We start from the raw sequence: 19,386 nt of genomic DNA on the forward strand, positions 1-19,386 counted from the left end.
TTGGGAAACCAGAGAGACTTCATATCTTATCACACATAATACAAAAACAAAGTATTTCAAGTATCTAAAATTCAACTCATACGATACATATGCTTCGTTTTGCTAATCGTTTCTCTGCCATAAAACCTCAATGTACCACAGCAAAGCGTGACAGGGTACTGCTGGTAAAATTTGAAACAAATAAACTTGAATAGAATTCAAACATAATTTATGCGCAATTCAGCTATTTCATCAATTATCCTAGTAAAATAAGGAAAAATGTCCACATGGTCAACAGGGGGAGGGATATAAAAATGTCCACGCTTGTCCACGGAGGGGGAGAGGGGAATCTAAAATCGACCTTTTTTTGTCCACGTGGTCTGTGGACAGCCCCTAAGAAGTTGTACTATATTGTTGAGAAGTTACCTAGTGGGGGCATTGTGGTCACCCTAAGGAATATACCCATTTCCAGCGTCCACATATTGATTCAATTCCCGTTTCTCGAAGAATATTATAGTTCAACTCATTGTTCTTCAAGATAGCAAACGGCGTTTACTATAACAATTCTAAATAGTATAATTTTGATCATTAGAAAAAAAAGTAATAATTCGAACATTTTTTTTGCTTGGAGGTAAAGTGGTCACCTAGTGGGGGCAAAGTGGTCACTCGCACATATCAAACTAAATGGGATAGATTTATGAGTTTTTTTGGTCTAAATTTGCTCAAATTATCTTTATCTATCTATCTATCTATCTATATATATATATATATATATATATATATATATATATATATATATATATATATATATATATATATATATATATATATATATATATATATATATATTTCTGTCTGTCTGTCTGTCTGTCTGATTCTTATGGACTCGAAACTACTCCACCGATCGACATGAAAATTGGTATGTAGGGGTTTTTGGGGCCGGGGAAGGTTTTCATGATAGTTTGAGACCCCTCTCCCTCTCTAAGGGGGGCTGCCATACAAATGAAACACAAATTTCTGCATTACTCGAAAATTAATCAAGCAAATGAAACTAAACTAGGTATATGGAGGTTTTAGGGCGCAATAAATGTTTTATTTATTTATTTATATATTTCACCGTCTTGTTTATATCCAATTCCTACAGACTGTTTACTTAGGCTAGTTCCTTAATTCTATTTTTGAATACATTTTTGGATATATTAAAATCAAAACAATTATTGGCTACATTGAACTGACGGAAACATTTAAGTAGAGGACTGTTTTGACCGTAGGTGGTCCTGCGTGAAGGGATCGCTAGGAGTTGTCTGCCTCGGAGACGTCTAGATGGAGCGTAGATTCGTGCAGAATGGAGCGTAGATATCGATCAGTCTACAGCGGCTTGCATAATCGGGGAGGTTAGACGGATCGTTCCAGGGAAGACCCCGTAGCGCGTAACGTATAAAGCACGGTGGCTAGACACTCCACCCTCCTCTCTAAGGGGGAGGGGCTGCCATACAAATGAAACACAAATTTCAGCATTACTCGAGAACTAATCGAATAAATTAAACGAAATTTGGTATGTGGAGGTTTAAGGGTGCAATAAATGTGTCTATGGTGGTTAGACACTCCACCTCCCTCTCTAAAGAGGAGTTGCCATACAAATTTTTGTACCGCGGGACCCTGGTCTTGCACTGGGACAATATCACGACAGGGTTAATGAAACGCGCACGGTACAATAAATAAAAACAAACTTTATTCACGACATGACTAAACGATACATTTCACTATGGACGATAAACAATGACTCTGTCCACAACAATAATAATGTAAACAACAACAAGTGACAACCACATTAAAAACACATATATGCGCATCTCCAGCATCGCTCAGTGACAGTCATGCTGTCGCACGCGAGCCCTGCGGTCTGAGCTGCGTCGGATGAATAACGTATCCGAGCGCGGCAAAATAGGGTTGTCCACAACATCTCCCCTCTTAATAGAGGTGGTACGGATCAAACCTTACTGGCGGTCTTCGTAGTCGTGAAGAGCGCCTAGGGATGTCTACAGCTAGTTCTACTTCGACAGCGGACTCGAACTCTGTCGATGTTGGCGTTGTTGTTGTTGATGATGACGATGCTGATGACGGGACGAACGCCGAGACCTCATGACGTGGCGTAGACGTTGCAAGAGTCGGCCCGGAACCTACCATGGTTCTCTCAGCACTGGAGACAGGCTCTGGTGAAGATGGACCTGGTGATTGGCTTGGGAGATCCCAGGCATCCAGCAAAATGTCCAGCGGCAGCGAATGTTGGTTTAAGGTGGCATGTACAGTGGGTTGCTTCGGTATCGCGCCAGCAGCAAGGCGACTCCGAAGTTGGTTGATATGCGAGCGTAGCATTCGGCGATCTTCGACCCACACGTTGTACATAACGTCTCCGATCTTCTCGACGACGACACCAGGAGCCCACTTCCAACCGGTACGACCATGTAGTTTGGCGTACACGGTCTCGATTCGGTTGAAGGACCTCGGTTGCTTGCGGTCATCGTCGGTTGGTACTGGGACACGTACCGGTGGTGGACGCAGAAGCTCGAGACACGTTCGGATTTTGCGACCAAACATGATCTCAGATGGCGACTTCTGATCCGGCAGAGCACGACTGGGCGTGCTTCGGTACGTCAGCAAGAAGACATCCAGTGCTTCTTCAATGGATCCTCTCCCCTCTCGAATTTTCTTGACGGCTCGCTTGAAGGTATCCACAAATCGTTCCGCCTGGCCATTTGATTGTGAATGAAACGGTGCTGTCGTGAGGTGCTCGATGCCATTGGAAGCGCAGAAATCGGCGAATTCGGCGCTGGTAAACTGGGTACCGTTGTCACTGACCAAGGTTACGGGCATACCCAGCCGCGCGAACAACCCACGCAAGATGCTGATGGTCGCAGCAGAGGTGATGCGGGTCGTTCGGATGATCTCGGGCCACTTAGAGAACGAATCGATAGCGAGCAGGTAGTAGTCGCCTTCGATTGGACCGGCGAAGTCGACGTGGACGCGTTGCCACGGAGCGGTCGATTTGGGCCACGGCACCGGTGGAGAGTGAGGAGGTGATCGAGCTACAGACGCACACTGCTGGCATGCCTTGACGAAGCTGACGATGTCGGTATCCAACGTAGGCCAGTACACGTAGCTCCTAGCGATGGCTTTCATTCGCTGCATGCCCGGATGGCCACGGTGCAGCTGTTCGAGGCACCGTTTCCGATGCAGCGACGGAATGACGAGTCGTTCGGCAAACAAAATACACCCATCCACCACAGAGAGCGATTCCTGCCTTGATTGGAACCGGCGAAGTTCTGACCCATCGAGTGTTGACTGGGGCCAGCCGTTCTGAACGTAGCGGTGGACTTGACGGAGCAGCGGATCTGCTTGGGTGCTTTGCGCAACGACTCTGAAATTGAGAGGCAACACTTTAACCGTATTAGTTACTACTGACCTAATATCCTCTTCCAGATTGAGACTCGCGATGACGTAGTCCTCTTCAGGCTTGATGTGCTGGTCGATCAACCGGGAGAGCAGGTCTGCGTTGCCGATCTTCTCAGTGGACACGTACTCGATCTCAAAGTCGTAGAGCAGCAAGTTGAGGGCGAAGCGTTGCAGGCGGTTCGCAGTGTACACTGGAATTCCCTTCTTAGAGCCGAAGATACGAAGCAGCGGGCGATGATCGGTTTGCAAACGGAAGTGCCGTCCGAAGAGCATTTTGTGGAACTTCGTGACGGCGAAGATGATGGCCAGACCTTCGCGATCGGGCTGACTGTAGCCCTGTTCTGCCTTCGTGGGCGCCCTGGATGCATGTTGGACCACCTTGATGGTTCCATCTGGGAACCTATGGCTAATGGTAGCCCCAAGTCCAACGGATGAAGCGTCAGCAGAAACTATGATTTCCCGCTTCGGATCGTAGTGTGTGAGGAGAAGATCCGACGAGAGAATCTGCTTGAACCGGTCGAACGCTTTCTGGCACTCCGGACTCCAGCTGAACTTCGTCTCCACCTTGAGGAGATTGTCGAGCGGGTAGCGTAGCATGCGCATGTTGGGGACGAACTTGCCGTAGTAGTTGATGGCCCCCAAAAACGATCGCACACCGGATACATCGGCTGGAGGCGGCAGCTTGGTGATCGCCTCGATTTTCGTCGGATCTGGTCGCAACCCGCGACTGTCGACGATGTGCCCCAAGTATCGGATTTGCTGCTTGCGAAACGAACACTTGTCAACACGAATCGTGAATCCGAAATCTTGGATTCGCTTCAGGACACCCCGTAGATTGAGGTCGTGCTCCTCTTCAGTTCCTCCGCCGACGATGACGTCATCGAGGTAGCCAGAAGTGCCCTTCAGTCCGGCTAACATTGTGTCGATGAGCTGCTGAAATGCGCCAGGCGTGATCTTCAAACCCGGCGGCAGGCGGTTGTAGAGGTAGAGACCACGATGCGTATTGATCGTCAGCAAACTACGGTACTGCTCGTCAACTTCCACCTGTAAGAAGGCGTCGGACAAATCTATCTGGCTGAAGATCTTACACTTAGCCAGCTTGGCGAAGATGTCATCCGGAAGTGGAAGTGGATACTGCTGGGATTGGAGAGCTGCATTCAGACCCGTTGAGTAGTCTCCGCAAATCCTGATGGAGCCATTGGACTTGCGGACTACGACGATCGGAGCGGCCCACTCCGAATAATCGACCGGGGTGATGATGTCCAATTTCTCTAACCGGTCGAGCTCGCGATCAACGGTATCATACATAGCGTAAGCTACCGGACGCTTCGGACAGAAGACGGGTCGAACGTTTTCTTTCAACTCCAACTTCACTTTTGTTCTGGTGCACAAGCCGAGCTTCTCGCTGAAGACCTCTGGAAAAGACGACTTGAGTGCACCTGTCAACACTCGCGTTCCAGACACGTGGCAGCAGAAGGTGTCCATAGGGACGGCCCAAAGGTTGAAACTGTCGACCAAATCGGATCCGAGTAACTGCAGCTGCTTCTCGGTTACACGGATGAGCTCACGTCGTGTACTGCTTCCGATGGTGACGTCGCACTCGAACTCCCCATCGAGCGATAGTATGCTGCCAGATGCCGTCTTCGCCTTCACCGTTGCTGACGATAACGCAGGACTGCCAATGCTCCGCCAAATCTCCCTGCTAATGACGGTGATGTCTGAGGCGGTGTCGAGTTGCAGGCGAATTTTTGTTCCGGAAAAGCCTACGGAGACATATCTGCGTCGTTGCTGCACACTGCACACATCGACGACCACCACCTTGGCGGACACTGGTTGCTTCCTGCGCCTCCTTCCAGTTTTTCGGGGTTTGGCACTGGCACAGTACCCCTCACGATGCCCGAACTGGCCACATTCGGAACACTTGTGGCTCTTGTATCTACAGTCCCGAACGTAGTGGAATCCACCGCAAAACCAACATGGCGAATTTGGTTTCCTGTCGGTGTCACTGGAAGGATGTTTCGATGACTCACGGTCACGCTTTTCGTACCGCTTCCCACCAAACTTTCGTATCGATTGTACTTGGTCGTACGTGGACGGAGATTCGATCATGGCGCTGTCATGCTTCAGGTTGTACAGCCGCTGGCACTCCTCCGAAAGCTGCTCCAGCGTCACATCGTTCCTCTCTTCGATTTTCGTGAGGAGGCGGGTGCGAATCTCGACGTCGTTCTCCGATTTCAAACCACACACGTAGACCAAGCACTTGAATTGCTCCTCCGAGAGCTTACCCAGCTCAAACTCCACGCAAGCTTTGTTCACGCGGCAAGCGAATGCCACATGGTCCTCTGCCGGGTTTTTGGCTATCTGCAGGCATCGGTAGCGACGGCTGATCACCGATTCTTTAGCTCCGAACAGGCTCTTGAGCTAAGCCACTGTTTCTAAAAAGCTAAAATTTTTCGGGAGTTTCGGTAAAATATAGCTCACGTACCGTTCGTGCTCCGATGCACCCAGCTTTCGCAAAAGAAGTCGAACCTTTGCTTCACCATCCAATCTAGCAGCGTCTTTTTCGAAGAGATCGTCGTACCTCGAGTACCAAGCCGCAAACGTCACGTTGGAGTCGGCCTCGAATCGGAATTCCTTGATGTTGCCGGCCAAAGAGTCAAGGATCTGTTCCGGATTCGGTGGTACCTGCACGTTGATTGACGATGCGATCGTACGGAGAAAGCGTTCATGCTTCTCATCACTTTGCTGCTGCTGTTGAATCAGCTGGGTCATCATCTCTCGGTGCTGCTGCTGCATCATTTGCAAAATTTGCACGAACACATCGCTACCGACCTGTGCTTGCGGTTGGTGGGGCGGGAAAGGCGCGTACTGTTGTTGCTGGGCGGCAGAGACGGGAATAAACTGCTGCTGATAGTGGACCGCCGGCACGGGGATAATCGGCTGGTTTTGTTGCCGTTGATTGTTTATCACACCCGTGGGGTCAACACTATTCTGCCCGTCGTCGTTGCTCGCCATCGCACTTTCACTCCACTTTCTTTTCTTACGCGCGGGGGGCGAAATGTTCAGTGTGTTTTTCCGACGGTGAAAAACAACACACACTCGCGATTACTCGTCGCCACTTTTGTACCGCGGGACCCTGGTCTTGCACTGGGACAATATCACGACAGGGTTAATGAAACGCGCACGGTACAATAAATAAAAACAAACTTTATTCACGACATGACTAAACGATACATTTCACTATGGACGATAAACAATGACTCTGTCCACAACAATAACAATGTAAACAACAACAAGTGACAACCACATTAAAAACACATATATGCGCATCTCCAGCATCGCTCAGTGACAGTCATGCTGTCGCACGCGAGCCCTGCGGTCTGAGCTGCGTCGGATGAATAACGTATCCGAGCGCGGCAAAATAGGGTTGTCCACAACACAAATGAAACACAAATTTCTGTATAACTCGAGAACTAATCAAGCAAACGAAACCAAATTTGGCATGTGGAGGTTTTAGGATGCAATAAATGTTTCTATGGTGGTTCGACACTCCTCCCGCTTCTCTTGGGGTGGGCTGTCATACAAATGAAAAACAAATTTCTGCATAACTCGAAAACTAATCAAGCAAATGGAGCCAAATTTGGCATGTGAAGAATTTAGGGGGCACGAAACGTTTCTACGGTGAATAGACACTCCTCCCCCCTCTCTAAGGGGTGAAGAGGGGAGGGGTCTGTCTTCATTCTATCATATTTTCTGTATCAAACATTTATTCCATGTAACGGAGAAACATGTTATTTGCAAGTGGTTGAAAAATCTTGAACGAGAATTGTGTCTGAAAATAATCTGATATTATATTGATGAGTTTTGGTAGAAGTACTAGGATTTTTTTGGTAAAAGGTGAATTCAACGGGGTCGATTAGAAGATCAATTAATGAACAGTTCTGCGATTGGACTTATGAACTTGCGCTTAGTAAGAAGGTATTTGAAGGTATTGATAACAAAAAACAAATTTTGGACGGGACGAAGTTTGCCGGGTCAGCTAGTATTTTATATAGTAGGTACATGTATGAAATAAGCTTGGCCTATTCACCTAGAGTCTCAATTGAAATTTTCTCTTGCAAAACGTAGTAAGAAACACATAACGTTTCGCATAATGAGGCTTGGTTTAGTTGGAGTGGCATATTTATCCAGGCTCAAAGCCACAAAAGGATCTTCTTCAAGAGTAGAATATGACGCGGTATATCAGCTTTAGTAAACAAAACATTGTAAGTCGTTATTCACCTATTACCACTTTCCCCCAAACATCAATGTAATTTCTAGGCTAATCAATCGCTGAGATTAAATATACAATATTTCCATACAGCTGGTGATTTGGTCTGGGGGCACTTTTTACTCCCTTACCCGGCCAGGCCCTTTGGACTTCCTCCTTGGATCTCCACCAAGCTAGCCGAATTAGCATTAAGCCGGAAATCATATCCAAATAAAAGGACAAAAATTATTTTTCGAAAAAGTCATGACGATTAATAACATTTATTTGTGTTTTATTTCAAGCTAAAATTCTATGTCTCTGAAACGCCCTGCAAATACGGTATGCAGCAAGTTCAACATAAATACTGGGAGCAAGAGACATGCAGTGATAAACATAAAAAACCAACCTTGCATATTTAAAAACTTTTCTCAATTTCTGGACTATTACATCAAAAACTACTACCGTATTTTCATGGAATTGTGTATTGTTTATTACTTTTTCAAGTATTTAACAAGTTTTGCCATTTTTGTTAGATTTTGTGTGCTTCCTTACATGACTTCTTAAAGTGTACAAATATGCAATGATAAAAATGTAAGCCTACCCCGAAAAAATAATATTAACATCGTTTAAAACTTTTGAGTTACCCCTCGTATTCGCATGTTATGACAGCTAGTGCTGTGCGATATTATTTACAACCTTTCAGTGATTCAGTTGACGCGATATAGACGAAGCGTTGTTTACGTTGGCACATAAAAGTCGATTGTTGTTGTCTATACAAAGAGTTTTCAACAAAATCCAAATAGGTGGAAAGAAAACCAGCATGCAAGTCCGAAATTTTGTTGTTCAGGATTATTCGCAGCAGATTTCACAGAGGAAGATTGCAGAGCAGTAAGCAATAAGCCGGGAGGCAGTTCGTGAAATTGTGCACAAGCACACAGCTTACGCTTGGCTTACTGACAGATCCGGAAGAGGCCGTCGTGGGAAGACCGATAGCCGGACGGATCAACGAATCATCCGGGAAGTGAAGAAATCTCCAAAAAATGAAAAACCTCTCGTTGGCGGCATCGGCCAGAACCGTACGCCGCAGACTAGCTTAGACAGGACTCAATAGCAGTATTTTGGAAAAAGAACTTTGGACAGACGAACCGAAATTTGATCTTTTCAACAAGCAGCTGCGTGAAAGAGTGTGGCGGAAGGATGATGAAGGATTGCAGGAACGTCATTGGCAGGCTATAGTCAAGCACGGATGAGGCAATTTAATGCTGTGGGGATGCTTTTCTCGGGCTGGTATTGCAAATCTGGTGCGAAATTTTCACGGAATCATGACAGCAGAATTCTACATGGACATCCTTAAGGGCAACCTGAAGGAATAAATTCGAAAAACTGGCCTACCGAAACAGCTTTGTTTTCCAACAGGACAACGACTTGAAGCATACTTCTGAAAAGCTAAACTGCTGAATGGCCACCACAACGTCCTGATCTAAACCCGATTGAGAACCTGTGGGCTATTCGCGACAACAATGTGGTGAAATATGGTGTCACTAATAGGGACACCTATTTCACAGTTCTCCAGAAGGCGTGGGACGAAATCGACCCTCAGTACCTCCAGAACTTGGTCGATGGTATGCCCAAACGTCTTCAACGGGTCATTGAAGCTTTTGGAGGCCACTCTAAATATTTATGCTATTAACTTTTTTGCTTTTATTGTGTGATTTGTTATTTCTCGAACTAGGGCTTTTATACTTGTTTTCTATTTTTATTTTGCATGCCATTGAAATAAAATGTTTGGTTCAAGTTTTATGAATTGAATCCGGCTAAATATGATGGAAATGCAATGAAAAATGTTTTTTTTATAATAAAGACTCATAAAATTTCTATTTTTACTTGACAAAATTGTTTCTCATTCAAACAAACCACTTTGTTTATATCGCTTCAATATCGATTGTTAGCAATACCGCACAGCTCTTACTGTCATAACATCAAAAAATGAAATATTACTCAATGGTTTTGAGTGATTTTTATATTATTTTGGGGTGGACTGTTATTTTTGTCAATGCATATTAAAGAAGTCCTGTAAAGGAGTAAACGAAATCTAACAAAAATGGCAAAACTTGTTAATTACTTGAAAGAGTAATAGTTAGCAAACAATTCTATAAAATTGTGGTAGTAGTTGTTGATAAAATAGTCCAGAAATCAAGAAATGTTTCTAAACATCCGAGGTGGGCTTTTTATGCCTATAACTGTAGATAACTGTGTATTGACAAAGCACTGGCTTACAACGAAAAGATTGTTTACGTACGAAAATAGCCTTGATCCACTAAAAAAGGCGGGAAAATTGTGATCATGGAATTTATTCGGTTTCATTCATAGATTAATATTATAACATTACAGTACAAAAATAATACTTGTATCGACATTCAGCTGATGTAAAACGTATTACTACACTCAGAATAGAAATAAAACAATCAATACATACATGTCCCTGAATGGCAGCGCTGACGAAGAGGGCAAGCGTGTCTGGCCAGGGTAACAATCGGTACTGCTCCCACCATCGTTTCACCACCAAACTGACGTAGAAGCCAAGCACGAAGGAAAGTGGCACATTTTCTCGCTGCTGGCCGCAGTAGTTTCGTATCCGCTCGAACACTCTGAAAACAGAAAAAAAATAGTGAAATTGTTTGTGAAAAATACAGCTTCCTGATGCAATGCAACTGATAACAAATGCGCATTGCACGGAAACGTCTTTTTGCTCATCTAGAATTCATGGGAGGTATGATTAAAATGGTAAATTATACTGCATGACAGAACCCGTAAAATCCTTGGGGCCTCGTGTAAATGATGGTGATGAGCTGATTAGACGAGGTGTGGTGTGAATCAGACAGAGGTAATAATATTCATTGTCTCATTATCTCATACCTTCTGCCCTCTTCGCTCAGACCATATCTGTAGGTCAAATTGAGCGTGTAATATACACAAAGGTACGCTAGTAATTCACGCCAGATTGCTTTGTAGACACTGCCGCGCCATCTGCAAAAAAGAAAAAAAATGGAATGATTATAATTGCTCGGAGGCTTCGATTTAGTCGTCAAAACAGATATATGTATTTTCTGTAAATATTTATGCAGCATGCTAAATCATTCCACTCCATGCAATTATTAATGGCTAAGTGAACCACTTCACCAGTTACACTTAGAAGTGTGACATCTTTAAAGGTCAGGAAGTTCATTGAATCCACAATTAATAATATACAAACCCCAAGTCACAATATTTCAGTCGACCAGAAGTGATCTACTGACCACCAGCAATCACATCAGTCGCCAGTGTGTCTACAGCAGGAACTAGCTCTTCCGGATGCCAAACATTATAAAGTCGAGTCAGTTTCTTCCACTAATGATACGGTTCAGAATATATAAGGCAGCCGGCTTTTCCGGGAGCTGGCCGTCCTTGAAGGCGACTGCGACATACTTATGCACACTCCCCAAGCCAACTTATTTGAATGTCAAGTTCGGGCAAAAACGTTAAACTTACCACTCTGGTTAAGTCGAAAAACACGTTTCCTCCCATATGCGCAGCTTACGATGTGATGTCCATTATCTCAGAACTGACCACCAATATGGCGCGTGCTGTCATCGAATTTGCCGATGGACGAGGATCAGCATAAGCAAGTCTCTCTGTCTATCTTTTTGCGACTGTTTTTATGTCCAATCAGTGCCTTAGGTGGTGATTATAGCTCGTATATCAAAACTAGTGAACTAGTTTTTTCGAGTCAATGCATTTTTCCAATTTAGCTGGCAATTTATTATGAATTTCTATGAAAATGGTAAATGTTCTACCATTAACAGTTGACGCCAGAAGGACTATACAAAAATCAGCAAAATGGATGCGAAAATAAATGTACCTAAAACATTGATGTATTGGATTCTGATCGAAACCTTCAACTTATTAAAAGTCTGCTTCATTTTGTACAAATCGACTCATGTTCAAAAACTTTATCTAATCAATCAATCAATCGACTGATTTTTGTTACAAAAATAGTGCATTTTCTACATCAGCCATTTGCACTTCACATCTTGCATAAGATTCTCTCATCAAAAACTCGCCATTGACATATATCTTGGAAAGAAATTATAATCCGGATGTATCTTCCTACCCAGAGTTGCCAATAGTATTTTTCAACAAACGGGAAGATTGCTCTCATAAAAACTGGAAGAAAACTGGATCCCGTAAAACCGTTTTATTTGACGAAGATCGGGTTTGATTCACCTAAAATGATTCCAAAGCTTGATAAATGAAATTTCCTTCAAAGCTTCGTGCAGCATTTATATGCAGTTCATAAAATGACAAAATAAACCATTGAGTAATCATATCATATCACTCAAACATTACTGCGAAACAATATTTGAGGAGCTTTTTTATAAAACCTGTAGAAAGTATGGTTTTTTTTAGGGACTTCTAATTTCCCATATATTTATGTTGTTTCCCTAACACGGACAAGACAGTGCTAGGTCTAATCCGCGTTAGGGGAACATATTGTGATCTGTACATTTATAGTTATCTTTCGCACAGTCCAGAGTGAATATACTGATATTAAATTATATTAACTCCATTCATGAAATATTGAAGCTCGAGCCATTGAAAATATTGAATTCGTCCGCATCAAGATGGCTCTTACTGGAATTCGTCGTAAGACATAACCTGGAGATGTTGAACAACGACCAAATAGTGAAATTAACACTCCTATACTCGCGCATTGGTCTGTCAGACCGCGAAATCAAAATTCGTCAATTTCTAAGAAAATATCAACACTACGACTTTGCGATTCTCTCTAGCTTCATTATTCGTCGTTCGTCATCGTTTAGCGTATCGCATGTGTTGGTACAAAAGGGACGTGTGCCACTTTTTTAACACTTTCGGTCTGACACACCGACGCGAGTATAGGAGTAAGTTTTTTGGACAAGAGCCTTTTTTCATATTCTAGAATATTGTTGAATAAAATGTATAAAATAATGTTAGTGGCGTGGAATATTTATTGAATATAATGCATAAGATCATTAACGGATTATTCTTATTCGATTTCAGCCCCTTTTGTAACTGGATTGTACGAATCCATATATTAACTATTCGTCGTTAGATTCGTACGTTCAAAAGCAAAATATAAATGTTTGACCTTCGTATAGTTATTCGCTAAATATAATGGTCATACATATACACATTTGTGTAAGAATTTCACTTGTGGAAAAATTGTAAACAGTAAACTAAAAACTATTAGGTGGCTTATGGTAATTTTGAACAGTTACAGTTTCGGGGATATTTTTTTATAATGAACAATATCGACAAAAAAGAAAAAAAAAGAAAAGGAAGTTTCTAGAAATCCTTTTATATCATCTTTCTATGCCCCATCTAAAAAAGGCATTAATTCTTAGTTTACCAAGAATACAGAGACAAAGAGTATTAGAAATAAGTAAACCTTAAATCATCTGGTGAAGGTCGTTATAAATTCTTCTCTTCGATAAAAGACCCGAAGAACACGCAACAACTGCATGAAATGTAAAAAATATGTTTGTTTCAAGTATGCAGTTATGCTATGTTCTGATTCTTACTCCAATGAAACAACAATCGATTAATTCGTTTTTATGTTATTTTGTAGCTCTTTATACTTCCATGAATTATGTTCAGTTGCTTACTTTTAATTAATAACAGTGAAAAATTCGAATTTCGTTATTTGTGTTGGAGTATCAAAAATTACTCTGTTTTGAGGAGGCTAAATCAGATGACTATTAAAACATAATAAAGACGAAGAAAACATTTTTTCCGGGTTTTTTTTTTCATTTAATCATACCCTCTTCTTTAAATGAATTATTTTGTTCAATTTCATCATCAGTTCCAACCTAATTGCAGTCAAAACGTTTTTTTATTTACTCTACCTCTACCTCAACCTAGTTTCGCACTAGGTTCAACCCGAAAGCTGTTGGGTTCGCACTGAGATGTATCACGGGTTCGCACTCGGGTTCACCAATACAACTATAATGAACTGTCACGTTCCAAGTATTGTTTTGGAAAATATAAAAATAATAACTATGAAAATGGAAAAATTGCTGCTTTTGCTTACGTATTATTGGAATCGGAATTCAATTCGGATTGAGATTTTGAAGAGTAAATTCGCGTTGGTGGCATTTGGCTTCGTGTACTTTTATTGGGAGGCGAAAATGATTATGGATTTTCAGGTGGAATAAACATGCTTTCAAAATAAAAATTATGTATGAAAATTTTCATATACATATCGTATCGTATGCTTGTGGGAAAACAGGAAATTCATAGACAAATGGTTAAGTAAGTGCCAGGACTACGCGTGTTAAGTAATCAAACAAAATAAAATAGAAAGTTTCTTTCAAATTTTAAAAAACTTTACATTGTACTCGGACCTACTGAGCTGATAGAGAGTAATTTGCCTCCCAAACACAAATATTGCCACCAGACGTCGACACTGTACATTTACCATCGTAAATATTAACAACTCAGAGTATATAACGCACACCAACAAACCGCCTCATTCGTGAACCCGAAAAGGTTTTTTTATTACAGAGTCACATCACCGATGTGACATTGAAAAGTCACAGGTCTTAAGTTACACAATACAGAAATAAATGAAATGAAATGAATGAGTCAGTTTGGAACTAACCCATTTCAAAACCTAATTCGCTATAATTTCGAATCATTTGAACGACTCGATGACCAAGCCTGTTTTTTGACGTAGGACAACGTCTTACATTAAGGGTGCCAAATCAGAAAACAGGTCACGTTTTTATGAAATAAAGTTAACGTTAATAACGATTTTTGCTGCGAACGGATTTAAACGATTTGCATATCAATCGAATCGTAAATTTACTGAGATTTGTTTGATATGCTATACGTTACAATCCCATAGTCTGTATATGACTTAGATTGGTGAAAATTGGAAGCATTCCTATTTCCCCATACATTTGTTCTGTCCATTTGAGTGCTTTCCCGAACAGAGCTGTCAATAACGGGCAACTTATGCAGCCGCTAGAATAGAAACAACAAAGGCTAGCGTATAAGTAAAGGGCGAACACGAAATTATTGCAACACCGAAAATGTCATGCCAATTTTCTTATAATGTTTAGAATCAAACTAAAATTTCAGGGTAGTTTACTTCAAAAATCAAACGAAAAACTAATCGATGGAGCCTTGAGTATAAAATTGAACGCATTTTCGCTTGATGCCCTCCATCAAAGTCTTTACAGTGTCATCCGGTACCAGTTTCTTAGTTTTTTTTCCATTTTCTTCACATGTCCTTCTCGTCTTTGACTGTCTTTTTGCTCTTCCGAAGTTCCCGCTTCATTATTGCCCAGTACTGCTCCACCGGGCGCAGCTCCGGACAGTTTGGCGGGTTCATGTCCTTTGGAACAAAATGGACAGAATTGGCCTCATACCACTCCAGGACACTTTTAGAATAGTGGCATGATGCCAAATCTGGCCCAAATAGCGGAGCTTCGTCGTGCTGCTGCAAGAACGGCAAAAGGCGCTTCTCGAGGCACTCAGATTTGTAGATCTCGCCATTTACTGTGCCCTTTGTCACGAAAGGCTCACCCCTCAGTCCGCAAGAGCAGATGGCCTGCCAAACGAGATATTTGGAGGCGAACTTCGACCTTTTCTTCTTCTTAAATTTGTCGTCCACATCGAACTTGCTGTTGCCGGTGAAAAACTCCAACCCCGGAATTTGCTTAAAATCGGCTTCTGTACCTTGTATGTATGTAGTCGAGCGCTCTTCTTTGCATTCTGGACGTAGCTCTGCGACATGCCGATCTTTTTAGCCAAATCACGGCTTGAGACGTTGGGATTTGCTTTAATGATCCGCTTCACCTTTCCCTCCGTCTTTTTTTCTCCGGTCCCGGTTTTCTTCAAGCTCCTTTGCCGTGGTCCAACGTCAAACGCTCCTGGAACCGCTTCAACACTCTGGAGACGGTTGAATGATGAATGTTCAACATTTTTCCCAACTGCCGGTGCGACAGGTCAGGAAATTCCAGGTGTTTGGAAAGAATTTGTTCTCTCGACTCGCGTTGGTTCACCTTCATTTTCGTTGAATCGAAAAACACGACTTCGAGTTTGACAGCATGTAGACAATACACATCAATGAGAAAGTGTGAAAAATTTGGTTGATTTTTACCCATAGGTAAAAAAGTTATGCCCTGTTGAATTTGTCGCAATAACTTCGTGTTCGCCCTTTATTGCATCTCTTCTGAGGGAAATTCTTAGAATCTTTTTGTGCCCGAAACAACAAAGGTCGATTATTATGCTCGTTTTGTGTTTTATGTTTCCCCTCCAGCAGTGAAAGCTAGCGAATATTTCACCATTCGTATTTGCTCTCATGCGCATCGGCTCTGATCTGATGCAACAAGCTCCTAGCTTTGTTGACGGTTTTGACCGAGAGTCGAGAAACGATTTTTCATAAACGGTCATTCTCGCGATGTTTCATTTTTATCGCTGCAACTGTGTGCATCTGTTAGACGCGTGTTTAATGCTTGTTGGATGGCGATGCACGGATAAGTTGAACAAAACAAACTGAAACAGCCAAATTCACTCAGATTAATTCAGAAACCAGCGTATTTTTTTTCTCTCGAGCTATATATGTTCAGAAAAATAAACAAGTCTAAGGAAGAAGGATTGGATTTTGGAACATCATCTAAAGAAGCAAATCATTTCTACATCAATATTGAAGTTGTAGAAATATATGCTACTGAACTGTGCGAGAGAAGAAAAATAACCTTTTAGACCGATTGCGGAATCGTCAAACGTTTGAACGATGAGAGCTCGAATAAAACATATAAATTTGAATAAACAAACATACTCAATTTTTTTTAGAACGAGGAAATTCTATTAAAACCTATCCGTAACCTAAGCATATGATCATATGCTATGATATATACTGAAACTAAGTGATACTAAAGCTAAGATTATGTTTCAAAATTGTTCTTATCATTTTTAAAACATATATCAATACAGATTTCCGGAGAAAAAAATGTAGATGAAAAGATTTTTTTAGATCAAAAACACATATTATTGTGGCAACCCTGGGAGGGACAATATATATATTTTTTTTTTATAAATCGTTTATTTTTACAGGCTCAGTTACATTAATTTAAAGGAGCCGAATTCTTAAATGTATTTTTTAAAATTATACATATACAATTTTCCTAACACTATGGTTAGTAAGGTGGAAAACCGATTACTCGCGGTTTACTCGAGTTTAGAAGGGTGACATATTGTAAGGGGGGTCCTGTGCGAGCCTTTTAAAATCGCCGACTTTTGCGCCAGAGGACCAATGTCCTCTGTCGGGATTCGGATTGATTGTTGCCCGGACCAGCGCGTACTGTAGGCCTCGCTACAGTATCCTCCTTCAAATTGCGGCTTGCCACACTTCCCAATTTGCTGACGAGAATTTCGAAAAGTTTCTCTGTCGTTTTGAGGAACCCAATCTTTCTTTCTAACCGAAACTAAATAAGAAAATGTTACTAATTTCAAAATAAACCGATAATGTTTTAATAAAAAATTAACCAAATATTTTTCCAGAAATTTTCCGAATCTTTGTTTCTTATTTTCGTCAAAACACCTAACTCCTTTTCCCAAAAATTCCAAATTGCTTGTGACGTCACTCTTTACGTGTTTTCCTAACTCTATGATTCTCCTACTAACACAATATTTTGTCCCTACTAATTGGTGTCGTTTTACGCGTAACTGTGGTGGTGGTCCGTTATATAGCGTTCTGTTTCAGGGTACTCACTCTATTTGATGTTTTAATACCGGGATGAGCTCACCCGTGCAGCAACGGTGGGGTTTTCAAATGGTGGAGCAGCGTGATGATTTATTCCGCTCCGACACCAAAACTCTCACCGACGTGAGTTCCGGTAAATCTCGCTGGCGTTGGTGGACTTTCCCGTCCTGAGCTTACCGTGTTGGAGTAGGGTCGCGTGTAGCGTGCGACTCACACGGGGCCGAGCTTCCCTTCCGTTGACCAACGCGCTCCAGAATGGTCTATAGTGGTACGCAACCACGAGGCGATAGACCACTCCAGGGGATTTACCGTAGCACCAAGATCTCACAGCGATGGCTGATCGCCGGAACGCAAGCGCAGTCCCGACTAGGACTCGGGCACGTAAATGTAACCTGTACACGGAGCCACCAAGGCTCCGTTTTACTGGGTGCAAAGCACACTGCTGCACTAACTTTTAATTATACTAATTGATTGTACTCAATTGTACAATTGTCTTCTACTTGATTTGAATAATCGCGCAACTCACGATTTATTGATATTTTTATCCAAATCACTCCGAAAATATTTAAAAAAAAAACTACTCAAAATAATGTCACTCGTTTTCACCAAAATTGAACTTCTTCGCTCAGCGGCTCAGAATGGAAAAGCCGATTCATCTGTTCTTTCCGATTGCGAAACCTTTCGAATCTTCTAGTATTTTTTTTTATATTTCTGTCTCTACTTCCGGATCTTTAGGCATTCTCTAATCTAGAATTTTCGTCGAGGACTACTAAATTCTTGATCGATTATTCTGAGCGTCTGATTCTATTCGTGGTATGATATCTAACATTAGGCGTAACTCAATTTAAAATTTTCATGAAACGACCTACTCGTTTCAATATTCTTTAAGGAAAGGGATGGGATATAAGGGAATTGTTACAATGTTGATGATCACACTCAATTCTTAAATCTATTCGTATATCTATTGTATATTTACATTTCAACTTATTTTATTGTTCATACCAAGGGGGGCAATCGCTCGCAATGGATGAAAAGACATAGGGACAATCACACACGAAGATCGATAGTTTTAAGGAAAACATATATTTGGGTCATGTAATCAAGGTCTAACCGAGCCAACACATCTCTCACCGGCACATTGGGCTGTCTTCCTCGGGCCCGAAGGGAGTTTTCTAAATTCGATCTGGCGACAAGAAACACCTCGCACGACCAAACAACATGCTCGATGTCGTGATAACCTTGACCACAGACGCAGAGATTGTTGCTGGCAAGATTGAAACGAAAGAGTAGCGCATCTAACGAACAGTGATTGGACATGAGTCGGGAGAAGGTGCGAATAAAGTCCCGACTCAAGTCCAGACTTTTGAACCACGGTTTGAGGCTAACCTTAGGGATAATCGAGTGAAACCACCGGCCCAATTCATCTTCATTCCACTTGCGTTGCCAGTTAGCGATGGTATTTTTGCGGACTAAAGAATAAAATTCATTGAAGGCGATTTGACGCTGATAAATATCGCCTTCAATTGCACCTACCTTTGCTAATGAGTCAGCCCTCTCATTACCCGGAATCGAGCAATGTGAAGGGACCCAGACAAAGGTAATGACATAACAGCGTCTGGATAAAGCACTCAAAATTTCTCGTATTCTCTCAAGGAAGTACGGCTAGTGCTTTTCCGGCCTCACTGAACGGATAGCTTCGACAGAGCTGAGACTATCCGTTACAATGTAATAGTGTTCAACAGGTCGTGAGGCGACGCTGTCCAGCGCCCAATGAATTGCTGCCAATTCAGCAATATACACTGAGCAAGGATTCTGAAGACTGTGTGAGGTGCTAAAAAATTCGTTGAACACTCCAAATCCTGTAGACTCATTTATAGTGGACCCATCAGTAAAGTACATATTATCACAATTGATA

General features: G+C 42.1%; 1 protein-coding gene across 5 annotated transcripts in view; it reads right to left on the bottom strand.

Moving 5' to 3' along the window:
• LOC129765255 (bestrophin-2) overlaps positions 1-19,386 on the bottom strand; it is a 112,169-nt gene that overhangs the window by 11,271 nt on the left and 81,512 nt on the right. For all 5 annotated transcript variants that reach the window (XM_055765365.1, XM_055765364.1, XM_055765363.1 and 2 more), the window contains exons 3-4: positions 10,598-10,708; positions 10,158-10,329 (exon numbers count right to left, since the gene is read on the bottom strand). In XM_055765365.1, the coding sequence (XP_055621340.1) occupies positions 10,158-10,329; positions 10,598-10,708 (283 nt within the window). The remainder of the gene's footprint in view (positions 1-10,157; positions 10,330-10,597; positions 10,709-19,386) is intronic.

The sequence above is a fragment of the Toxorhynchites rutilus genome, chromosome 2 (assembly GCF_029784135.1).
Source record: "Toxorhynchites rutilus septentrionalis strain SRP chromosome 2, ASM2978413v1, whole genome shotgun sequence".
Classification (NCBI taxonomy): Eukaryota; Metazoa; Arthropoda; class Insecta; order Diptera; family Culicidae; genus Toxorhynchites; species Toxorhynchites rutilus.